Source organism: Mya arenaria, chromosome 15 (genome assembly GCF_026914265.1).
Source record: "Mya arenaria isolate MELC-2E11 chromosome 15, ASM2691426v1".
Taxonomy (NCBI): Eukaryota; Metazoa; Mollusca; class Bivalvia; order Myida; family Myidae; genus Mya; species Mya arenaria.
The window spans coordinates 50,295,909-50,315,024 of NC_069136.1; the positions used below are offsets into that span (position 1 = coordinate 50,295,909).

General features: G+C 33.8%; 1 protein-coding gene across 1 annotated transcript; it reads left to right on the plus strand.

Moving 5' to 3' along the window:
- The first annotated feature begins 269 nt into the window (after positions 1 to 269).
- LOC128219969 (uncharacterized) lies at positions 270 to 14,740 on the plus strand. Its single transcript, XM_052928183.1, has 10 exons — positions 270 to 391; positions 4,201 to 4,398; positions 5,225 to 5,328; positions 6,390 to 6,525; positions 6,837 to 6,980; positions 8,799 to 8,996; positions 10,625 to 10,735; positions 12,936 to 12,968; positions 13,926 to 14,016; positions 14,610 to 14,740. Exons 1-10 carry the CDS (start codon positions 331 to 333, stop codon positions 14,617 to 14,619), a joined length of 1,086 nt encoding a protein of 361 aa, XP_052784143.1. The 5' UTR covers positions 270 to 330; the 3' UTR covers positions 14,620 to 14,740.
- The last annotated feature ends 4,376 nt before the right edge of the window (positions 14,741 to 19,116 follow it).

Genomic DNA, 19,116 nt, shown 5'->3' on the forward strand with positions numbered 1-19,116 from the left:
AAAGACATTTTAGAAAAAAAAAATGCATGTTGCAATGGGTGTTATAGTATGCTTGCTATAATTCAACTTCAATACGAAACTTGAAACAAGAAATAATTGTTATGTTTTGGTCCTTCAAACCAACTTTTTCATTGTGGAAAGACCTTAAATTGCCGCTAAAACACTGTGCTATCATAGATAGAAACGCAGGAAACTCGAGGCACTTCAATGTTTATTAAATGACTACTCTAGTGTTTAACATTTTCATACAACACGGAAGTTTTAATAATAAAAGATCGCGTGACCAGATTTTCCTTAAGGAAGTTTTAAAGTGATAAAATGTAACACAAAATGAATCCATTGAAATGTGTAATTGTGACCATTTTGTATTGGTTTGGAGAGATTTGCAAAGGTACTGTGATATTTTAATATAACAACCGTTCATCTAAAATATCAATTTGTAAAGATATATCTATTCATGTAATTTAAATATTTAAACATAAACAATAGAATTTAGGATGAACATTGTTTTCTGATTGTGTCTGTTAACCAAAAATCATGTCCAATGTAGTAAGCTCAATAGCTTTACGTTTACATTAAGGTTACCGTTACGGCTTTAAATGTGCTATGCGTATTAGAATATGAAAGCATTCATAAGCACAGCACTGAAACAGGAAATTGTTTCAAATGAAAGCACAAGGCAATGTTTAAAATGTAAAGAATAGTTATTGCTACCACTACCTGGGATATTCAAATTACGCATATCGAGAGCGTAACTCTAGTCTTGTAATATTATAAATAACTATGTCGCTAAATGTGTTTCTAAATGTGAACGGAATTACTCGAGAAGTATCGTTTTCATGAAAAATGAGTTCTTTTTCAAAATTATGTTATTAATTAAAAAGTGGTGTTCTAAAGTTTCATGCAAAAGTGACTTCAAACTTAGTTAAAAGTATTGTAAATACTGTGAAAACACGCTCTAGGTTGATTCATTTCAAGATTTATTGTACATTCCTGAAATTCGGTAACAGACTTTCGACAAAAGTCTATTAAAGGGTGAGATAGGTAGATCAAGGAGATTTATAGCATAGTTTGGCTAGTGTAATGACCTTGAAACATTCTTTATGGCGCATTCTCGTATTTCATTTTGTCCCACAACGTTTCGTGCGTTGAGTATACGAAACATATTATTGTACAAAGTAACATCATTGACTAGTAGAACAAAGATACATTTAAGCGTTTATCATTTTATCCATGATATTAGTACTGTTAAAAAAAGCATAGTATTAACGAGTATTCCCCGTCGACATTAATCTTGGCCCTGAAATGATGCCTCTAAATATGTTTTTTAGAGAACGAAGTGCTGAACGTCGTCGATTGTTTAAGCCATATGTACGGCGTCCGTGGTCCGCCGTCAACATTGAAGTGGTCCCTGACCTAGATTGTTCTAATCATGACCTTGGATCTAAAATGGCCTTTCTTCAGGGGTCCATGGTTGTCTATAGTCTTATATAGACTTATATAGACAAAGTTTGAATTATTATTTTCTAAAGCCGCATAGCCCAGACAAATGATACTTCGTATGCCTCATGGAGTGGTACTTTACCAAGTTTGATACAATTATGTCTATGTCGTCAAAAGTTGCCCCATCCTGGTGATCACGAGTTTTCTACATTCCTATATAGTATTTTTTTCTCCTCTGAACATGTAATGTAAGTCCTAGACCCTTGATATGTAATATAGAGTATCATGTAGTTGTCCTTAACTCTCTTTTTTTAAATTATGTCACTTTGGTCAAAAGTGGCTCTGCCTCATGTGAAACAAGTTTCCCATATATTTATTTAAGAAAAATCTTTGAAATTCTTCTCCTATGAATATATATGCAAAAAGCTACAGAAATATCACAAACAAGAAATATAGAACAGCACAAAACTCTACAAACAGCACAGTGCATAAATACTATATATATATATATATATATATAATTGGTATGTTAATCAAGAATTGTTAGGTACCGCCTTGGAACGGTCAAATGAAACCGGTAGGCCCAGCCAATTTATATTTTGTATTTAGCCTCATGATATGATCATTGCCAAGATCGTTCTGATTCACTGGGGGGTCAAGAATGGCCCCAATCTAGGTTTATATATATACTTTTACAGTTATTTTGAAATATTATTCTCTGAAACCGGGTGGCACGGACCCTTACTATTTGGTATGCAGCTATATGTAGAGGTCCTTTACAAAGATTGTTTAAACTATGTCCCTTAGACCAAAGCTGGCCATGCCACGGGGGTTCAAGGTTTTCTATTTAAACATATACGTAAAGTCTTTGAAATATATTTCTCTCGGAAACCGCACTTTCGAGTTCATTGATGTTTGGTTTGCAGCTTCAGGTTGTGGTCGATTACAAAAGTGTTTTTAATTTCTGCCCCTTTGCCTTTGGTCATAGCTGACGCCGTTTTATATATACTTGTACAGTTTTCTTCCTAAGCAGAAATTTACCCTTCTAGAAACTAATGACTTCCTTAGTAATATATTACTTCCTTTGCATCAAATGCCTTACTAAGTATCCACTTACAACTTGTTTGTAACCTACGACCTTATTAGCAACCAATGACTTCCTTAGTAACCGTTAGTTTCCTGAGCAACTACCTAAATCCATAGCAATCTGTGACATTTTTAGCAACCACTGACTAAGCTAGAGACGACAATATTAGCAATTACCCAAAGTCATAACAACCAGTGACTTCCTTAGCGTCAAATGATTTTGATAGCAACCAATGCCTACTTCAGTAGCTTAAGTATTTTCTAGTATTTACTTTATTCCTTAGTAATCAATGACTTCCTTAGCAACGAATGACTTTCTTTGCAACTACTCACTTCTAAGCAACTACCTTTATACAAAGCAACCCATGAGTTCTTAAGCAACTGATTACTTCCCTTTCAACCATTGACTTTCTTTGCAAACATTTACTTTCTTAGCAACCACAAACTTCCTAAGCAACCTATGACTATCTTAAGCTAATGACTTCCTTAGCGACCAGTGATTTTTTTCAGCAACCACTGACTACCTCAAAAGCTTCTTTATTACATAGCAACCAATGACTTCCTTTTCAACCAATGACTTCCTTAGCCGCCATTATCTAACTTAGCAACCAATTACTACCTTAGCAACCACTACCTACCTTAACTACTAATGACTTCCTTCTATACCAATGATTTTCCTACCAACCACCTCTTCCGTAGCAACAACATTTATCAGTATCAAAAAATGTATTATTAAGACACTATTGAATTCAATAGCAGCAATCGAATTTCTATTGCCATCACATCCATTGCCGTTTTGAACAACCACCTGAAAATGTCTTTACTTCCCTAACCAACGTCGTTATCAGCCATCAAATTCCTCGGCAACTACTTAAGTTCTTAGCAAGAAGTACCATCCTTAATAAACACTTATTTGTTGGTCATTTAAATCTGGTGAACGCTTGTTTCTTGATTGTTCAACAACTTGGTTTGTCCTTGTAGTTTGAACTGTATACAAATAAAATGCAGAGTAAGGAAAGTATAATGCGTGACCTAATAAACGTGTTTTAGGATTATGATCTTGTACATGTTATAGGAAACTTAATTTATAAGAGTCAAAAACGGATCGAATGCATTTCATATCTCTATTTATAACCAACTAACAATCTAAAGTGAAATTAAATTACAGACACAAACATAACGCGTTAATATGAAGGAAAGGTGGTTGTTCATTAAATTAAGTTTTAAAATATTGTAAAGGAACATAGTACAACAATTCAATATAGGATAATTTCTTAGATTAGGATGACAAGTTTGATTCTTGTTTTCTTCACGTTAGTTATATGTTTAAGTTAATTTTGTATGAAACCACAGAATCAGTTAGTACGGCAATTATTTACTCTGTAAGTAAAGTAAACCAAACTCCTTTTTGTTTTAATTAAACAGGTTCAATTGTTTAGTTGAATGTACTGAAGTTTGGTTAATTGTCGAGCGGATTTGCACAGACATCGTTAAAACTTATCGATAAACATTTTTTCTTCGTCAATTTGTTACTATCGTGCTATACAAAGGTATTATATCAACGTGCTCTCTTGCAAAAAACTAATTAAGCTATTTAAAATGTTTTAAATGAATAAGACACTAATTATATAATATATAGACCAGCATTTGATTAATCTTGGGAATTTTCAGGTCAGGGAGTTTTTGTTTCACAACATGAAACGAAATGGAACGAGTCTAGATGCACCTTGGCAGTACCAAGTGTAACCTGCAAGGATAATGGCTCATGCATTGTTGAAAATGGTTTGGATTTTTTTACAAAAGCAGACGGTCAAGACAATGGATTTTGGATTGGATATGCCAAAACATGGATTAGTTATGCTTATGTTGGTGGGTAAATGCATGTTCTTTGTGAATATACTAAAATAATCAAAACAAGTCAGAACTAATTAGTTAATCTTTATTTAACAAATAAAATTATTTTAATACGGTTGAAAAATCAATACATTATTATTGATATATTTGATGAATTTTTAATTTTTGAGTTACCGCTTTTGAACAGTCACTGAAACACGAGATCACAAGGGTTAAAGAGAGTTTTAAACGCAAACTCAATTTAGTCTCAACATTTACCATTACTTTCAAAATTAAAAAGATAATCAAAATCAAAGCTAGCGTCAACTAGCATGACACTGAAGAATAAAATGTAACAAATAATAAAAACCGATACAGTTGCTTCACATATAAGATACAAATTCCACAAACAAACAAATGTATCCAGTCGAAACAACAGCGATATCTCGTGAAATGTACGTTAGGTCATTCAAACACATTCTCGCCTTGTTAAACTCAGGACTAAAAACTTACAGTAATTTCTGATACAAGTAACAGACAACAGAGACATGAATTCAAAGGTATGGTAACACAGCTATTCGACATAGCTCGCCTGAGTATATTAAGGGTTTATATCATATGGTTAATATATAGGTAATTGTAAATTATTGATTGTTAGAAATCACAAACATCAAATCAGTTCATAAATTGACTAAAAATACTCAACCACCAGATAAATATCACCTTCTAGCTTACATCTTCGTGCGCTATATTTTGGGTAATAAAACTCTTAACTTAGGAGTAATACTAAATGGTATATTCACCGTGGTTGGTTTGATTTGTCAGTAACTTGCTTCCGTAATCAAATGTCTTTGTTTTGAAGGATGTGGCCAATTGAACGATGGAACCGATTATTTTGTTTCAACTCTGAGCGAATGCAGACGTACAACAGGATGTCATAAGTTCGGTATACAAAAATCAAAAGTGGTGAGTAATTCCGTTGCAAGTTATCAAGTATCCAAACTGGGAAATTTACAGGAAAATGGGAAAAGTGACGGAAACGGTTAAGAACATTGATGGGATAATGATAAGTTAATAATAATTTCTGCGTTTTGATATTTATAGTCATCCAAGGACTACCGCATTGTCAAAAAATGTAAAGTATTGAAATCTAATAACAGTTAAATATCTAAAATAGAACATATGAGTAACCATGCGAAACGAATGTTTACACTCACAACCTTCCAAGTCATTTCTTCTTTTGTATAAAGTAACAAACAAAATTGGTCAGCGGAATAGCTGAGAAAAAAATGTTGTCTAAAAAAGAATTATAACACAAATTATTTACACATGTGGCTAACATTTAATTTTCCTGACAATACTTTGTATGGAATGTGAAAACAGTGATATTGTATTAGCTTTTTTCAAGGGATTTCATTAAATCAAGGTGATTTAAGGGTGCCCGTTTTGACTGTTAGTCTTTGTCCTGAAAACACTATGTCACACTTGTGCCTATGTCATTGCAATGCGGCTTTTCTTTTAAATCACTTGCAAGGAGTACAGCAATTATTTTTTAGGTATGATATGTTTTGGATTAGGACGACATAACTTTGTTTCATGTCTTACCCTTTTAGGTGAAAATTCATATTCTATGAATATGATTAACATAATACATATAAAACCTTTCTGAAATGTTTTAAAAAGTATCATTCTTGATAATTACTTACTGTTTAGTTCAGCATCAGTTGCAATAGTAATACACATAATCTTACATGTACCTTTAAAGAACAACTTTGAAACAGATTAAATATTTAACATTCAAGTTTAAATCCGTTGCTGAAATACCAAATTGCATGTATAATTTGCTTTTTATGAAATAGTGTCAAAACATGAAATTAAAATGTGTTTTTTTTCAACGAGTGTTTTTTTTTATAAAAAGAATGGCATTTTTGACGCTTATGTCTTATTTTTGTAACTGACTGGTAGGGCACTAGTTGCATGACATTATGCCGACGGAAGTAGGTCTTTAAGAATGAACACTTTTTCAGGGCTTGCGATGTAAATGTGCCAGTAAAGTCCCTAAGCAGAAAAAATCTTGCGAAGAAAAATGTGACGAACCGGATCAATATCCATGTGGTGACACAGTCGACACCAATATATTCTCATTTTACACTGTAGAAAATGGTACCAGTTACATTGTTTTATTATGTTTATCTCAAGGTAAAACTTACAAACGATTGATATTGAATACATGATTAAAAAATGTATTCTTACATGAAAAAACAATCTTTATCGGAAATCAGGCCGGAAAAGATTGCGAGTTTACTGATAACGTTAATTCATGCTGATAGACGGGTTCTTTTCCTTCCAGAGGCACAAACGATAAAGGGTTTATAAAGTTATCTTTTAAATATAACTTCATATTTAATTTAAAAAAAAAAGATTGCACATGATGTACTCTTTACGTCGCTTATACGTCAACTGTTATATTTCAGTTCCTCCTAGCAATAATTCACAAGACATTCACAACAACTGCCTTCAGTTCTCCTTTAAGTACAGACCTGGAAATGACTACCATTGGGAGTCATGCACTTTAGATACCTACCCAAAGCTTTTATGCAGCAACAAAAATTATTTTGGTAATTATTTCTTTTTCTATGCCACCTGATATGCAACAAGATGAAACAAGTTTCGTAGCCTGACAATATTATAGCGCCCACTCAAGAAATGTTGGGGTTTTAATCAGTAAACTATCCACCAATGTCGTGGAGTTGTATACCCTTTACCTTTTGATGAACATTTTAACGGTATACGATGTATTGAGCGAAACAGCTTCTTTGTTTAGTAGGATTGTTTCGAATGTTAGCAAACACTGTTGTTATGAAGTGAGAAAAACACTTTTTGTGAGCAACGGATAGTTCGTGTTAGAGTTGCTTGCCTTTAAAAAGGCCCTTGATATGAAGTTAGGGAATAACATATTTGTGACTAGAATACATGTTGAATATGAAAGGATGCTTATGATTTTAATGCCTTTGCTAAGACTATTGAAATTGCATATTGCCCGTCTGCTTCATTGTTAAGTTCACCGTTGCCGTTGTTAATATCCCTGGGTTAACTCTTTTATCGCTGACACAACTTATGTCGACGTTTACTTAGTACTTATCCCGTCCCTTTTAGTTGTTCTTCAATCATTGCTTCGAGGACAATGGCCGTTTAACGTTAGTGGCGCTATCGTTTTTGTTTTTACCATTTCCTTCGTTGTCACTGATACTTCCTAGTCGTTTTTTTAACACCGATCAATTTTATCTTTTGATATGATTGATCGTCAATATTTTCGTAGTGCGATTGTACACGATGCACGCTGAATATTAACCAAATTGACCAAATACTCGTCTGTCAACACTCCGCATAAAGAAATCCGTAATGTGCTCACGTTTGTAACTTGCATATAGTTATCACATGGCTAATTAATAAACAACAAATAAAAGTTAATCGTCAAGCATCCCATGTTTTCCCGCCGCTGTTCTAGTATCAGATGCGCACTGATATTCTCAACGTTGCCGAATTTTATACTTTAATGATGTAATGTTTACCAAGTAGAATCGAATCACTTGGGGCTTAAAACAAGCTATTGAGGTAAACAGACTGATGGGTATGTTTGCAAAATGAAAGGCATATAAAGGCTTTGAAATGCTAATTTAATACATTAACTTTTACATTGGTACTTGCTTACCACACGACATTCAGCAACAAGTGTTACATAATAAAGATAATGAACTATTCTATTTTCTTGCGTATTTTTTCAACCCATGAGTATTGCAACAAGCTGGCAGATTTAACAAGGTAGGACTTGAAATTGTATCTTTTGACATTTTTTAACTCATCCGAGGTCTCAAGAGCCTCCACAAGCCGTTTATTGCACTTGGCCCTTAGCTTGATGAATTTGGGAATTTTTTAAGCATTGTATATTCAAATGGTATGGTTTTACGCTCCTGCAACAAACATATATTGTCACGTTTCTTGTGAACAGATGTGGATCTACGGCTACGACTGAGGCAAAAAGGCGATTAGGAGATAATGCCTTTATTCATTCTTTAGTTTGAAAGAAAGTATTTGAAAGGTAATAGATATCTAAAATTGCAATTATATATGGCGTGATATTATTTAAAACTTATTACATTTAGAAAAACATTCTTTGCGCAAAATCAATATCTCTATAGACAAGGAAGGGCCTAGCCAATGATGTGTGCACGAAGAATTTGAGTAGAAAAAATGTACATTGTATGCCCATGTGATTGTTGTTGTTAAAGAATACATTAATTGATGAACGTAAATGTGTTGTCGTCATCTACCTTTACAAGTCTTCAGGTAGGTACGTATTACCAAATCGAACATTTCCATGCTTACTCAAGATTGACGTGTTTGTTACCATGATACATGCACTATTCTATGTACAGATCGTAAACCGAAGGCGAAAATACAGACTCAAAGTTATGGGAATTGGGCTCAGGCTGTTGAAAACTGCATCGTTGGAGGAAAATTCCCTGCATCGATACAAAGTATAAGAAATGCGAATTTTACAGACCAGGAAGACCAGAACCACTGGACAGGAATAACTAAAAAAGAGTCCATCATATCCTTAAACGATATGCTTGGTATGTACATAATTCTATCTGGGTTAACCCAATAATAGGTTCATACAGTTACGACGATTTGAACTTAAGGACGGATGCAGCTATTTGTGTTTAGGCAGTAGGCCGCTAGGTATTCAGACTTTTATTACCGTAAATCAGAATCTAACATCGGCAGATCGACATAATATGTTTTACATTTGACAAATAAATGCGTGCACGGTCATTTCAACCCGAGTGTTGTATTATTATTATCGAGACCGCAGATCTTATCTAGACTGGTCTTTGCTGATTTTGTCATGCATCCCCTACAATGACATTGCATACACTTATGGATAAAGCCGATTGCATTGTACAGTCTAAGGAAACATATGTGTTTGTTAACCGTTACCAAAAGTTCAAAATTGTTCTCGCGATTGTTTTCTCCTTCGTCGTCCTCTTTGTCGGTTTTCCAAAATCATATTTATCACAAAATTCAACCAAACAGGTTACAAACAACTGTAATATTAAAGCGTACAGAGTGATTGAAGTACTATATTTGTAAGTTGTTCCAAGTATGTTTAAAACAAGGCCCTTCACTTTTAAAACCAGTCGGTAAAAAAGAAAAAAATGGCAGCCTTTTAGACTCATTTACAGCATTTTCATATTGGGGCGAGTTTCGACATCCAATTAAAATGGTCCATTCCTCTTATCCCGTATTTTGCGAGTTTAGTAGCGAATTAAAACGGCAGAAACTCATATTGGCTGACATTGGTCAATATTGGGCGAGTTTTGGCATATATTATCGTCAGTTGTCAAGAATAAATATTATTATCGTCCCGGTACGAAATCGTAACAGTTGATTAATAAATAAATATATCACGCCTCCAACATAAATGACGCAACAGCATTGGTCCAGGATTGGAAACGCGATGGTCAAACAGTTTTCCAAAATGGCGTCTATATCCCGTTTCCGATTATTAAACGAAACATTTCCCAGATGGTGTTGTCGTATTGATAAATCTTAACAGTCAGTCGAAATGATATATACATTACGAGTTAGTAGGTGACCCGACGTGGAATGTACGGGGCGCAGAACTATATTCCATATGATTTCCGTTGCCCCGTACATCCCATATCGGGTTATCAACTTATAATCTTGGTCTGAGAGTACAAGTATATTTCACCCGTTGACACTGTTGCGTTCATGTTAGTTACCTTTATTAGTGCATTATAAATTTTGCATTACTAGTTACAATTATAATAGAAAGGATGGGCCATGAAAATTGAATAATATATAGATTGGAATGTGAACTTTGGCAAATTGCAAGACGAACAATTTTTGTGTTTTTGTTGCCAAATATTTATAAATCAAATACTATTTGTTTCAAATGCGTTGAATGAGAGACATCATTTATACTTGTATGTATTGCTTTGTTGAAAGAAATGTTGAAAGTTCTTGTTCTGCAGAAATTTTATCATATTTACCTATTCAAATATATTCTTTAACAATGTACTTATTCGCGTTGAAAGGGGGACATCATGTTTGGTACAATGTAAATTTTTGAAATATAGAAACGTAGGAAAGTCTAAGTATTGTATATATATAATGCAAAATTATAAGATTGGACCATACGTCGTTTAACATTTAATGATCCATTATTACCTTACAGATGATAGCATCTATCCGCCAGTGACGTATGCGTATGTGGAGCAGATCAACCAGATTTTTTACGTCAAGTTTGCCCAGAAAAAAGAGTTAAGAAAAAGTTTGTGCGCAGGAGGTAAATACAAATTTAGCAGGATTATCATTTGTAAATGACAAATGTTGGGGAAATGTAAGCTGAGCTTTCTTAAACGGTTTAATTCCCTGAAATCTTAGTTTTTTTCTACTGATCGTGCAAAGGCGGTTACACCAACATGTTTATCAACGCCCCAGTGAGAACTTACTTTTTCTACTGACCGTGCAAAGGCAGTCACCCCAACATGTTTATTAACGCCCAAGTGAGAACTTACTTTTTCTACTGACCGTGCAAAGGCAGTCACCCCAACATGTATATCAACGCCCCCAGTGAGATCTGTAATATGTATATTACCGACTCCAATGAGATCTTACTTTGTGTACTTACTTACGCCCTAGTGAGTTCTTGCTTGATGTTCACTGACCGTGCCAAGGCGGTTACACTAACATATATATCAACGCCCTAGTATGATCTTTCAGTGATACCGTGCCAATGCGGTTAAACCAACGTGTATACCAACAACCCTATTGGTATCTTACTTTGTTTTACCAACCATGCAAAGCCGGTTACCCCCAACATGTTTATCAATGTCAATATATGTATAGTTATGTTTGTTATCTTGTACCGTTATGGTTCTAGTTCTGTTCGGTTTGTTAAAGATTTGTCACAGATTATCTACACTAAGGAATTAACTTTGAAAATGAACATAATGAAAAATAGCATTAAGCAAGATGACCAATATAACTTGTATGATATACTGTTGCTAAGATAACGAATTAAGGATGCAATAAGGCAAGATGAACAAGTCAGAAAGCACGATGTAAATGTCAGACAGCAAAATGAACATATCAGAACGCAAGATGCTAGTTTTTATTCAATACCCTTCCATACATAATATACAGTTTTATAGACTGGGAATCAAATCCAGACAATCGGCCTAAAGTAGTGCGTATATGCTTGATACTCTGCGTAATGATGAATCAGATGATACTCTACGTCATACATCTTTTTTAGGCGCAAAAAGTAGGTTAACGCATTTGTCTAATTTTAATATATCATCATGTTAACCTAATTTGTCTTTAATGATAGAAAAGCATATGGTTTAGGTACAGATAAATAAATGTTAGCATTTTTTAAGAAAACAAAAGCTACGTGGCCACAAATTCCCCAAAAAAGAACACCAAAATACGGCTTATATTATATTTTTATCTGAAGCTAAATCATACGTTTTTTTTGTTTTGATCATTAAAGTCAAATGAGTAAAACATGATCATGTTTTTAAAAAATGGCATCAACCTATATCGTGCGCCTTACTTAAAGCTGCACTCTCACAGATTGACGTTTTTACAACTTTTTTTTTATTTTTTGTCTTGGAACGAGCCAATTTTTGCTTAAATCCATGGCAAACAGTTATATAAGACTGCTGACAAGTATTAGATCGCAGATTTTTATATTTAAGTTCAAAGATTGATGTTTTATGCATTTTTCTTAAACCGTTAGTACATTAATTTTCGAACGGAAATATGAAAATATGCGATCTGATCTTTTGTCAGCAATCTTATATCAATGGTTCTCAGAGATTTACGCAAAAAATTGCTCTTTCCATGACAAAAAATAAAAAAGTTGTAAAAATGGTAAATCTGTGAGAGTGCAGCTTTAATTACTTTTGGAAATACTGTGATCAACAATTTTGTTTCATTTTGATGTTCGAGTTTCTGGTTAACACCTTTTAATTTTTTTCCGAAGAAGATTATTTTTTATATGGTTTCATGTCATGGTTTGGTTAGTGTATACGAATGCTAAATTATTCATTGAACATACTTTTAACTTATGATGTTTATATCAAAACCACTACTTTAACTTTCGACGAGGTTTCCCTTTCATTTGCCCAAACAGGTAAAACCAGAACTATAATATCATCGTCACTTACATTTAATTAACTTATCAAGTTCTCGACGGAATCCTTCAGGGTTGTATTTTGTCTAGGATGTATCGCTAGTAGCCCATGTTTATGGAAGTTTGAGACAGTTTCATACAAGAAACACCATGTTATACATTTAAAAACAACAACGTCCCTTCTAATCTAATCTGTGATTACAAAGCTGATAAGAGGTAACAATATAATAGAGACCACAGGAACAAGCCCCTATCCTAACTTTTACCAAGATGTGTTTTAAAGGCACACGGATCCAAGCCAAGTTTTTATGACTTTACGTTTATGGTTTTTTTCTATAATTTTCAGATGGCACATCGACAGAATCCGCAAGAACGAAAGGTTATTACTTTAAATTTTACACAGTATAACACATAAAGTACCCAAGATCTTCGAAAGTTTGATACAAAATCAAAAGTAAAGATGCCATTTCACTTTGTAAACGTCTACACCTAATTGAAACAAAATGCAGTATATTTGTTAATGTATATTTTATATGAGTATACTGGACACCCAGGAATTTACAGATGAAATTTCAATTACACAAACATCATCAATGTAGACATACTAAAAGAAATAATTAAAATATAACACATTCTTACGAAACATTTATTTTTATTTTTATTTAAAAAGTTTCCGAATGCCAAGTTTTAAAACACTTTTGAGCTTTACTTTCGATCACTTTACTTACCGCAGCCGTTCAAAAAGCAATGGTTCAGTGTGTACTTAAATATATCTACCCGAAATACACGTCATGAAAATACCTAGCAACGTGTCCAGCAATGAGAGACAATACACATATGTCTGCTTTGCATGGGTACTTTCAAACGTTTCGAACAATTGTCCTTTGAGAAACACTGACTACAACATTGAATAAGGGGTGCGATAAACCCTTGTAAAACAGACCTCCGACCTGTGTGAACTTTTTAAATGTTTTAAATTTTATTTTATTTTATCTAAAACTCTTAGCGCGTCAGAAAAAAAATTGAATTTGGTCATTTCTAGTGAGTGTTTGGAATATCAAAATCTGAGTTCACGAATGAGTATATTAATATATTTAAAACAAATTATGTAGAAGAGTGAAACAACCAAAAAATGGAATACTAAATATGAACAGTCCGCATATTTTTAGTCTAATAATATTACATATGAAACATTCTTCGTATTTTGGTCTGAATCGAATGTTTATTTACTAAAACGCAAATCAAGCTTTATGTTCACATTATAAAAACATTGAATAGAACTTGTTTATTTGATTGTGACTACACAAACACCCAAATGCTATTTTATATTTCACAGGATCAACGGCAGGTCTCGCTGCTGGTTTGTCCGTTTCCCTGGTAGTGCTTATCATTGTGACGATCATTGTGCTGGTGTTCTTAAAAAGAAGGTCGGTTTAGATTGTTTTTATATATAATTGTCCAAATGAATAAATACGCTAACGTTCAAAATGTTGTTTTGATAAAACTACGGACAATAGCTTCAATTCTCTCTTCAAGGCCAATTTCAGTTTAAGCGGCATGTCCTTATTTGTTGCGTATAAGTTAAAAAGGTCCACATCCACTGCATTATTCTAAATGTTGCTCTTCAATGAACTTTAAAAGCTTTCTCTTAGTTGGGACACAGTTATTAATGAATGAACCAATTTAAAACATGACGTAATGAACTTGTATGTTGAACTTAATTTCATTGTTGAGCGTGTATATATGACCATGATATATCTTTGTTTTAAGTCATCATTTCAATCAAAATGTTGCCTTCCGACGTAGCATATATGACGTTATGTATCACGTGGCATACACACACTGGTATCTTTGATGTCATCGTCCGCGGCTCAGGTTTTCGTCGTTAACCTGCGTCATAACTCAAGAAGAGTTAAAGTCTTCGGAGGTTTTGCAAAGGTCCATATGAATTAATGTATCCGACTATTACTTTATACTAGGGTTAATGATAAACAAATGCCACGTTTGTTTTACTTTACAGGGGACTATGAACAAAATGGTGAACAAAACAACCATACCGAAGACACAGCAACAGAAATAGCATGCATATCAACACCGATACTTGAATCTACTACAAACACAATGAATGATTTAACAGCCACAAATCATTTTTATTTTGTGCTTGAAAAAACGTTTGATGAAGAAACCAAAGAGGAGACTGAACACTACGCAGAGCCAGATACGACCGATGCTGACCATTATGATATGACCGAAAAGTCGCAAAAAGATACTGATAAAGATTACGACACAGCCGATAGCAAAATGAGCTCAGCCAAGTCTGAATTGTCTAAGCCAAATAACACTTATAACAAAGTCACTTTACATCAAACTAATGAGTACGATCATATTAATGGAAGGCCGCAAAAGTCGGACGGTCAAACTGAAAATCAATACGATATATCGAAAAACCTCATCGACGGCAAACGCAATACTAATTTCGATAAGGACAGTGATACATATAACCATATGAACATACATGAATCGAAGAGCTCTGGCACAGATAACATTTATGGAAAGGCAGAAACAGATGGAGATGGTTGATATGATACTTCCAGTGCTCTAAAACCTAGCAGGAACATGGATGCGAAAGATCAGCAAGCTGATTATGCCGTGATAAAAAAGAAATGGTAGAATAATGTGCCAGTTAAAGGATATTTACTTACATGATTTTATCATGAAAATTAATCAAAATCCATGAAATATGAAAAACATCGATGTTGCATGCAATTATTGTTATCTTACCCATTACATATGTTTCCAATTAATCACATTTTTCTTGTAAAATAGCCCAATATGTTACCATTGTAAAACACTAAACAAAAATGCTCATCAATCAAAATATATAATCGTTATGCCGTTTTTTTATCAAGGAGACAGTCAATTTTTATCACCTTAATGGCAGCTTCGGTCTGTAAGTTTCGTTAATAAGTTTCGTTTATTTTTGCTCAGTTCTTGTCAGCGTTATGTAAATCTACGATTTTACTGTTCGTCTGAAGTGAAAGCTGTTCATATATGGGTGATTTATGTGGTTATAAGCCCGCTTCTTCAGCTGTAATTTCCACGTTATATGTAAAATAATACGTTAAATCGCCGAGGTTTAAAGTTGATTAACAGGCCGTAAATGTTACAATTGGTGATTTTCAACGTCGAGAGTCTGGGCTCTGCTTCAATAAGATACCTTAATCATAACCCTAACGCTGCTTACGATAACTTTGGGACACCTGTAAACATACGGGTAGAATATATCCGATAAATATTTTATTGAAACGCAGTTTACGCCCAAAACGGGGTTACGTCTGAAGATTTGCCATCTAAAAACTTTTGACCTTTATTGAATCGGGGTCCAGGATTGTAACTTGCTTATTCGTATCGGGGTGAGGAATAAATAGATGGACAGCGGCAAGACGGGGGGGGGGGTATTGAAAATCCGTCATCAGTGTATTTGTTATTATTTACTTCATTATTCATTTTCAAGTTGCTGCTGGCTCTGATGAGGGTATAAGTCATATATTTTAATTATTGACTTATACATGGTTGATTATGGCTTTTGGTTCAAAAATGCCTCCAGTGGGAAGAACAGATGCCTGAGGGCTTTTGCTTAATATGTGAGCACGCTTTTATATTGTAAAATGTTGCTATATATCGTAACATGGGTATTGTGGCCATACAAACTAGTTTTTTCCCCGTGTGTGGTGTTTGCATTTGTGTATGTGCTGTTTGTACATAAATACGTTTGAGTGGCTAGTTCATTGTCTTTTAGGCCCTTTCTTTGTTGTGCCTCTTAACAGGGTTTATTTATAAATTAGATATACCAATCTCTTGTGAAAATGGCAAAAAGGGAATTATCATTTGTCGGACATTGCTGCTTGATTAATAAGTACTAATCACAGATTAGAAATATGATAATGCATTTTAGTAATTGTATGAACATATATTATTTCCTTTAAATATAAGTGGTGGTAAGCACACTCTGATTTGTATAGATTGCCCTACATGCATATATCATAACATACTTAAACCAAAAATAATTGTTTACGGTACAAATACATGCGGTCACTGATGCATGCACATACGAACCATACTTGTCAGATCAGATTGTTTATTAGCCATATTTTAAGGCAATGTGATTTTCAAGTTGTAGCTACCAATGCATGTAATTTAATCGAAACTTGTGTCACAACATGAAGAAATATGCAATATTACAAATGTAATTGCAGAAAAGATGTTTAAACACCCAAAGAGCACCGCTAGTGGATGCCAACATTCGTCTTGTTTTTGCCAATCAGTGGAATATTTTGAAAGCTATCTCTATGGAAGTTGCAGCACATCTGCATATTGTATCTGAAAAATATGTTAAATCATATACAAACAGGCGCGTAGGAAGGGATTTGACATTTGGGGCCGCGGAAGGGGTGGGCTGGGAAGGGTTTTCCCATCCCGTCGATATTTTTTCAATTTTAAGCATTGAAAGACTCGATTTCCAGTGAGTTCAGGTTTTATTTTTAATGATTTTATCTAAACCTTTAACGGTTAAAATAGTTGATATTATCGTTTAGTAACATTTATTCACTATTGCATTTATTTCATATTTTCTTTTTCTGTACCAAATACAGTTATAAAATATCACAGTAATTCAAACACATTTAAAACATTAATATGCACACTTTGTCGAACAATCAAAACACTATCATTTAGAACTTGCCGAAAAATGCACAGAACGTCCATTTTAACGTCAAACTTTAATGTGACCAGTTTGAAATAATACATATTGCTGGCTATTTAATGACAATTCTATTTTAACGAGTACTTGCAATTATCACAATCAACTACAGTTTTTGAAACATCAAAAACGATACAAATAGTTATTGTCTTATTGCCTCTTTTTCCACTCACCCGTCTTTAATAATCCGCCGACTGTTTTCACGCCAATGACATGGTGATCCGTATATTCAATAACATGTCAGTCTGGTATTGATCTATATGCTCGTAGGTTTATTTAAAATACGATTATTAAGAAAATCAGTATCAAATATTCGCGGCCCCATTGTCGTTACTCGCCAGAATATTGGGGTCGTGGCCGCGGCTCCTGCAGCCCCAGCACCTACGCCCCTGACAAAGTACAAAAAGATAAAGAAATACAAAGAAGAGTAAAGCAAGTCTCCCGCAATGGTGAGCCTGTTCAGCTTTTGATGTTTTGCCCCGTTTTGTTGTGATGTTTCATATAATTCAGACAGTACTTGGAAAGATTCAAACTACGACTATTCCATCATTTGATAATAACGAGACTTGCAAAGAGTTTTGTTACTATGTAAAACGATGTTATTTTAACATTGTTCTCATAGACTTGTTAAGCATTGGTCTTTAAGATCTCAACAGATGTCTCAAAATCAAAATACTTTATTAACGTCCTTAACAGAGGTCATGGCAGATAGCCAGAAACCATTACCACAGTGATTTTACAAGATTTTGATTTCAGTTCGGACAAAACAAAGGAATACTTTAAATTAAAACCAGTCAAACCATACTACCTGCATAAGTATGTTTTGCCCTGAGGCTGGCTCTTCGTTATTTCTGTTCTTTTGGGCTTGTCCTTGTAATAGGCATTTTCATTCAAAAACAATACAAGGAATTTATATAGCATAATTGTTTGTCTCAGTGTAAGATCGTAATATATTTCCCGGAGTGAGAACCAAAAGCTATATAATTGATTAATTGAATTATGTTTCAACTTTTGGCTTCTGAGCTTGTTTCTGTAGTTTTTTTTTATATAAACCTTATTAATATGATAATAAGTGAACGTCATAATGTCACAATTAGTGTTGGGAATCGGACAGAAAACTTACTTTCGATATTCGGTTTATGAAACAGATCAATGATCAATTATTAATCGATTTATTTATCTTTGGTCAGCATATTTAAGGTATGAAATTACAGTATATGCACCAGTGTTCCCTTACAATATTGTTTGTACATTTCTTTGTATAAATTACATTATTTATTTAGAACGCACCATTCTTTTAGTGTTCACAAGTTATTATTACAAAACATGAGACCACAGGCTCTATTTTTTGTCTTACATTTAGTATTGTATACATGTGTAAGATCAGTCAGTAACAAGTACAACAAACAGGTGAATATTTTGTATGTTTTACAATAACATTTTCTTTCAGACCACTGAGAAAACTAACTTTTTACATGGTAATGAGTAAACGGTAACTTGATTTAAAATCACTTTAATACCACAACCAAGAGTTGAGAACCAATCCTTTAGCAGTTTAAGTACAAAGAAAAATTGTAATAAAGTACTGTAGTGACATACTGACTTGATAAAAATATGACTAGATAACTTAACATAGTAACACCTTAACATTTCAACATAAACTAGCATTAACCAGAAAAAGAAAGTTAGTCGGTAACGGTTACGTTCCTTGTTTCTGTAATCGATTGTTCAAATTTCACTATCGATTGTCGCCGACGTAGGCCTTTCC

Excerpts from the sequence above, each read along its gene's own strand:
- LOC128219969 (XM_052928183.1), top strand. The coding sequence starts at position 331 with ATGAATCCATTGAAATGTGTAATTGTGACCATTTTGTATTGGTTTGGA. Across the intron at positions 392-4,200 it reads GTTTGGAGAGATTTGCAAAG|GTCAGGGAGTTTTTGTTTCA; the intron begins GTACTGTGATAT and ends GGGAATTTTCAG. Across the intron at positions 5,329-6,389 it reads GTATACAAAAATCAAAAGTG|GGCTTGCGATGTAAATGTGC; the intron begins GTGAGTAATTCC and ends ACACTTTTTCAG.